This window comes from Sinocyclocheilus rhinocerous, unplaced genomic scaffold (genome assembly GCF_001515625.1).
Source record: "Sinocyclocheilus rhinocerous isolate Xijiao unplaced genomic scaffold, SAMN03320098_v1.1 scaffold157, whole genome shotgun sequence".
Classification (NCBI taxonomy): Eukaryota; Metazoa; Chordata; class Actinopteri; order Cypriniformes; family Cyprinidae; genus Sinocyclocheilus; species Sinocyclocheilus rhinocerous.
In genome coordinates this window covers 369,894-377,298 of record NW_015665038.1, presented here as the reverse complement: position 1 = coordinate 377,298, position 7,405 = coordinate 369,894, and the positions used below count along the sequence as shown (strand labels likewise).

Here is a 7,405-nt window from a genome sequence, read left to right as displayed (position 1 = left end):
ACAGCAAGGATAAACGTTAAATTTCCTTTGAGTCACTTAGGCTGAAATTTTGGCTGCAATACAAAGGTGCAAATACACAAGACATAACTAATGCAACAATAACATTTTGACCTAAAAAAAAAATGGCAGTGAGACTTGCAATGATGCTTTATTTTCAGGTGGCTTGTTATGTAGGGTTTTTGTCACCCTGGAACCTATAAGTGTCAGGCTTCAGGCAAATGGAGGACTCAATTGCAGTGAACAAATGTGTTAAAGTTTATTAGAAAACTTTAGGAGCAAACGTGAACAATGTGACAAGGTGAATAAGTTGTGCCTCTGAGTGGTAGCTCCCCGTGTGCTCCATACACACCTAATAACGAGTCCAAGTCCAGCAAGTAAAAGCATCTTGCTTCCACGTTGCAGAGATACTCGTAGATGAGTGAACTCCTCATCCTGGGGTCCTGAGCACAGGGTAACAAGCAGGTAAAATCACAAAAGCAAAAACACGTGAATGAGAGCTCAGAACATGAAAAATCCACACAACATGAATAGTGATCAACTGACAACAAGGGGTAGACACAGCTGGGAATAAATAAGGTAAAGGGAGCGAGTGACAGGTGTGGGTGACCAGCTCATGATTGTGCGATTGCTGCAGAAAATGACAGGACCAAAACAAACAACAGAGAAGAACCGGCGACACACCCTGACCTGTGACAATGAGATGTGGATGTAGATGTAGATTTACATCCAATTCTGTCTATTTGGAAGATATCAGACATGTTTGATAGTTTGAACCAACTTTAGATGATATATTGTTTTCATCTCCTAGTACCAAGGAGTGTAGTTCTGTGAGTTTGTTGTGTTTGTAACGACTTGAAAGTCTGATAGTGTATGATCCTCGGTGGCTTAATGTATGATGCCCAGTTTTCCTGATGTCTAGTGTTTGAAAATCTGTTTAGATTTGATAAAGTCTTGTAGTGTATTCTTCTTTATGCACCAAGAGCTTGTAACACTCCAAAGAGAAAGGAAAAATTTAAATCGCATCATATGACCCCTTTAAGATTTGAGGAGTCAGAGATCAGACACCAATTTGATTAGTCATAGGTCACTAAAGTAACACTCATAACACCCTATAGTGAGCTGAAGAGTTCAAGTTATACTTGAATATTAGGCCATTTTTTGCTGTTTGTGAATGGGAAGACAAGAATATAGAGAGTGAAAGGTGGAGCAAAGTGTAGGAAGAAGAGAATTTTTTGTGAACTGAAGTCTTTCTCACTGGTAAGGTTCTGCTTGTTCGTATATTTCTCATTACATATCTCTTGGGACGTTGTTAATGGTTGGGCCTGTGTACATTTGCACCCCATCATCACTTAAATCAATGAGAGCAGCCCACAAGGGTATATGCTCAGCTCTCTGCAGAACACATTAGCTTCCTCACCCTCTTCCCTTCTCTGTTTTGAAGAGCACTCATGTCTCTTTCAGTCAATGGCCACCTGTCCACTCCTCTCACATTACCTCTACTTTGTGCACTAATAGATTTACGCATTCACTTTGAATCACTCGGTCTGTGTGCATTAATAGTTTTAGAGATCTTATAGGGTGAGACCTGCACTCTGAACTGAAGATGTTGGGTCTCTGATAGGAGCATTTGATTACTAGATTAACTAACAATAGGACATGTTTAGTGACAGGAACCTTTAGATATATCTTTGGGTTGTGTCTCTTTCAAGTTCTCTCTCTCTTCCTCATCCCTCTCCTTCTAAATTGCCTCACTTTTACTTGCTTTAAGATGATATCAGTTGAATGATCCTGCATCCTCCTGGAAGGTTATTCCTTGCAGATTTCTTTGCTACTCTTTTTCACTTTTTCTGGATTGAAAACTTGCAGAATTCTGAATGATTTAAAGAGCACTACATTGAATCCTGGAAATAAATAAACCACGATCTGATTTAAACGGTACTGTGAAATTTTAATACCAAACTTGAAATCACTCTCTGATTTTTCCTCTGTGAGCAAGTAGTCCCAGATACACATTTCCCACAGACATGGTAATTTAATAATAGCATTAAAATAATATATTTTAATAGTTTTATAATAACCAAATCAATGCAAACCCTAAGGTATAACCAAAAAAAAAAGCTTTTTTTTTTTGGTCTGGCTTGGGTTGGGTAGCAGACGCCTATCTTGGCATACACTCTTATTGACAGATGAATGCTTTATTACCAAGTAAACCAAAATATTTTTTAAACAAACATGCAAGAATACAGAATTTGTGTGTTCTATTGATGGGTGTTCTGATTCTGCTGAATTTAAATAGTTTTAAATATTTGTATTCAGCAATCCCATTAGGATTAAACTATTTCCTGTGCTATAATCTGAACTCAACCATCTAAATCTGAACCTCTGCTTCCTCTTCTTGCTTTCTCCACAGAACAAGTAGTGAGAGTTGTGAACCGAGAAGACTATGTTGAAAGGGGGCACTGCCAAGGCGGCACTGCCCAGGATGGGAGCCCCGGAGCGTGCAAAGCTGTCTACCAACAGCTCCCAAAGCACATACTCCAGCAACATTGGGATGAAGACCTCTAGATCGTCCAGCACCATTGCCTCTGATCTGCGACTCAGCAAGGTGAGCTGTAACACTAATCTAATATGCCATTGGAATGGATGAGAAGTGGGAGTGATGGAACACTGACACAGCACACTTTCTGTGTAAAAAAAACAAACAGAATGCAGAACAAAAGTGGTGGAAAACACTAAATGAACTTCAAGATATGATGCTCAGAGATGTACATGTGTACAGTACATAGGACCAATTAAAATTGATTAAGCATTAAGCTTTTTTCAACTGATTGGTATCAGCTATCTTAAGCCCGTTGTCGTGCAGCAGGTGGCGGTATGCACATTGCAGTAGGTTTGCCAACCGCCATTAAAAGGAAAAGACGCTAAAATGTGTGTGCATGATGCGCCACAATCAATGAGGTCTGTTTTAGCGTGTCACACACACACACATTTGAGCTTTCGTGTTTAGTGTATTTGATGCACACTTCTGTAATAAATCACTCGAAAGCCATTTATTTACAGTTTACTTATATCTATCTATCTATCTATCTATCAATATGTGTGTGTAATTACTGTAGTAATTGTTTTTTTAATTTAGATATTACATATATTATTTTTTATATTTGAGCCCCGGTCCCCATTGGCTCGTTTAGTTTACACTCGAAGTAGATTGGTCTCTCTAAGCGAGATCCCAATTTCGTCGGTCATCCGACGTGACGTCGAGAGTGACCAACTGAAAGGGAACTCTCTGCACATCCCTGTATAAATTGGATTGATTTTAATAACTTTAATGTACTTGACGTGTACAGTAAACACTAGAAAAATACTAGTATCGGACTGGGACTCAGTATCGACAGATGCTCAAAATTCCATGACTCGGATCAGATTGGGGGCACAAAAAACCTGATCTGGAGATCCCTAATATCAATATTTGACATTTATCAATATTTAGCAGAGCTGCAAACTTGTCACCTTTTGGCTAAATTTTGAGTCCAGAATAATGTCATCAATGTTAATCAATCTGGTCCAAAAAGGGTTTTAATTGCATTGCCATTGCTATTGCTGGTCAGAAGTAGGTACTATATTAATAAATTTTCCCAGACCAAAAAAAAAAAAAAAACCTGTTCATTTTAAATGCATGAATGATGCTAAAAGGTAATTTTATCAACTTTTCACAAGCATAGACATGGACTAAATGTAACAAAACTCTCATTGTAATTTCATTTGACGAAGTATTAATCATCATATTTAGTCAGAAATGAGATTCTCAGCTGTTTCACTGACGGTGCTAATATTTTTGTGTTTAGATAAAAAGAGCAAGCAGTGATGATGCTCTGGCTAAACCTGTTCAGGGTTCATGGGCTTCAGTGTCCCGCATAAAGAAGACCGTCACCACAGGAGCCATCTCTGAACTTTCAGACAACAGACCACGCAGCGCTTCAAGTAGGATTTTACATCTTACACACAGTCTTATAAAACTCATGCAGTCATACTCATTTCCTAATAGTGTGTAGTCATAAAACTTCTCAACAATTACTTTGTTCATTTTTAAGTTATTTAATAATAATAAATATTATTTAAAAAAAATTATTAAATATTTAATAATATTTAACCTCTTAATTTATCTCTTAATTGGTAAGTATTGTTTGGATGAAATACTTTATATTTCAAATGTCCATTTTTCACAATAATGATATTTACACAGTAGATGAAAAAAACGGTTTAAAACTCGACAAACATGATGATACATGATAGACATCAATATGACACCATCATTTTCATAAAATATTAAAGGGATAGTTCACCCAAAAATGAACGAAGTTCTGTCATCATTTACTCAACCCTCATGTTCCGAATCTGTTATTTTTAAAGAATGTTTGTAACCAAACTGTAACTACTTTTATGATCTGAAGAAGAAAGAAAGTCATACAGGTTTAAAACAACATGAGGATGAGTAAATAATGAAAGAAGTTTCATTTTTGTTTAGGAACTTTTAACTAACTATCCCTTTAATGTCTTGGAATAAAATCACTGCACAGCTCTTGAGACTGCAGCTGATCACCTCTAGAGGGCACCAGGACACGTTCTATGATAATGAAGATCCCTTTGATTCATTTCCTGCTCTGTGATGCATTAGTTCTGACTCTTTGAGTTTGCTTTTAGTGCATCAGTTGGTTTATGGACAGCCTCTATTGTGTGTAGGTGATGGCAATTCAATATTTAACTATATATTTGTGTAAAAGATCACTCATTGGACTTGAACTGTACTAGAAGAATAAGATAGATGATTTGTGTTCTCAGAAGAAATGAACAGAATCCAAAACTGATATAATATGGAATATAACATGATTTACTCTCCAGTAATGGATGATGGAAACAGAACCATTAAACAGGGTTTAATTTGCTTCTAATTGGATTGTATTTGAGAAATGTGAAATGAGGCATTGCCTTTTTGTAGAGTGCATATGTATGCATGTGTTCTCTGTGAACATTGTTTGGGTCGATGGCATATTTAACTTGTTGGACTGGATTGATGGAGTCTGATATTAATAATTCTTCTTTTGTCGACATTCCACACATGGGAAAAAAAGATGCAAGCTAGACATTGTGTTGAACAGGAATGCTGCCTGGCTGCATCACTTCTGCGGGATTGGCTCTGTGGTACAATACCAGTGTCAGGGTGTAGCAGAATTCTTTGACTTCATGTGATGCTCGCCTAGTTGTTTTATCTGTAGGCAAAGGAGGTGCTAATGTGCTCAATTAGTGAGATGAATAAGGATGTGAAAAACAGAACAGATAGAATAGAATTTTGTAAAGACATTGTGCCATTATTCACATCACCCTCATGACATTTATGTGGAATAAAAAGAATCTTCTGTGGCCCACCATTTTTAAAATATTCCCATATTCTTTACCTGAAATACATTATGGTTTAAAAGTTTGAGATTGGTTTTAAATATTTTTATTTATGCTATTAATTTTTTTATGTTTTTGAAAGAAGTATCTTATTTTCATCAAAGCTGCATTTATTTTAGCAAAATATCAGAACTGTTTTCTATACATTTGGCATGGTGTCAGCATGTCATTTTTCATATTTTCTCTTACGGTTTATGATATAGTAACTCTTAGCTGCTAACCAAGAAATACCATGACTATCTGGTGTGCTGTTCTTATAAGCATTTCTTTCATTATTAAATAACATGATGCACATCAGCTGCCCTTAAGAATCTAAATTGGACACTTAATGTAAATCTGAGATTTTGCATTTAAACAAGTGCCACTAGAAAATAGCTGTTGAAAAATGCTATCCAATGGTAACAAAGGTTTATTCATTTTGTTGGTATTATTGTAATATATTATATATTTCTGAATGTTTAATAGTTAATTGCAGTAAAATAAGTAGTTAATAGAAATCATGAAAATGAAACACACACTATAAACACTCTGAAATATCAGCCTAATCTCATGATAAAAGGTAACTACTTTTGGAGTTGGCAATTTTATATGAATGCTTATGGAAAGTGTCATTTTTAGAAAAAAAAAAATGATGAACTTCCATCCTTACACATAACCCTTAGTGGGACGTAAGATCGTACAAAAATAAGATTCACATGAATTAGCCACCAATTTGTCAAAATATAAAATTGCGAATACGAATTGCCATACGAGTGTGTTGGAAATACAGTTTGAGGCAAGCAGTAAGAATCCTTATCAGCCACTGCTACAGTATGTGACAACTCATCACCTTAGCCAGCCATAGCAGGGCCTCATCAATATTTAAATTAAGCTGTCCTTTGCTGTTAGATCTCCAAAGTGAAATCAAGTGAGAAGCACATGGTCGCTCTTCTATAAATAACATGCATGTGTTAGTGGACAACAATGTGCTTAAGGTCACATGTCATTCGTTCTCATTAACACTCAAATTTATTCAGTTTCCAGTACACAACACTTCACAAAGCTCTGTGATGCTGTATCAGTTACCATATAGAGACTGGATGCTTATATGGACAGTTAGTCTGGATGTAATAGCGCTTATCTAATCAAAATAAAAGCGCAGCTCAGAGTCTAGGAGAACTCACCGGTATCACACACACTCCGGACGCGTCGCGTTCAATTCGAGCAGCGGTCTAAAACAGTTTATTTAATCACCAAACGGACACAAGTTTACTTCAAGAATGAACGAACAATGAGGCATAGATGAGCTTGAAGTTCTGTGTTTAAAAAACGGAGCAAACGGAAAGAGAGCGCGATCTATATTATAGCTCTATAAATGAAGCATTAACAACAATTCGGGACAAATATAATGTAATTTAATGGAAAACTATGTGAATGGCGCTCTGTGGCGCGGCAGGATTTTCTGTCGGCTGCATTTAAATCCGTGTCTGAAGTTTCCCGCTCTGTTCAGCGTGCAGTATCACGTGTCTAAACTATAACGACCGTAGACCCTTCTCAGCCGTTCCAGCAATGGACGCAACCCGGAAAACTATCGGCATGGATTTTTGTCGATAACTGATAGTTCCAGCAAAAAACTATCGGTTCCGATTAATCGGCAAAACCGATATATCGGTCGACCTCTACTTATGACACTGTGAGACGTATTAAGTGTATGACTCAGTGTTGTGGATTAGAGTTGTAACGGTGAGGAAATTTTCCCACCGGTTAATCGATGTGTGACAACACCGGTAATACCGGTATCACCGCGGGGGTGGGGGCATTCCCTCTTTTCCTCGCTTTCCTTTGCTTTTAAATAGCTTGTAAAAGCGGCGTGCCCATTTTACTTTCACTTTCAAACAGCGGCAATTCGGCGTAAAGCTATATGTTAGTTTTTAGTTCGTTTGAATTTTCCCTCTTTTCCTCGCTTTCCTTC

At 37.0% G+C, this 7,405-nt stretch overlaps 1 protein-coding gene across 1 annotated transcript in view; it reads left to right on the top strand.

The window, feature by feature from the left end:
- The first annotated feature begins 740 nt into the window (after nt 1-740).
- Nucleotides 741-7,405, top strand: part of LOC107731042 (cytospin-B-like) — an 82,112-nt gene continuing 75,447 nt past the window's right edge. Inside the window, exons 1-3 of the mRNA XM_016542019.1 lie at nt 741-827; nt 2,411-2,605; nt 3,846-3,981. Coding sequence (XP_016397505.1) covers nt 2,444-2,605; nt 3,846-3,981 — 298 coding nt within the window. The 5' untranslated portion in view covers nt 741-827; nt 2,411-2,443. The remainder of the gene's footprint in view (nt 828-2,410; nt 2,606-3,845; nt 3,982-7,405) is intronic.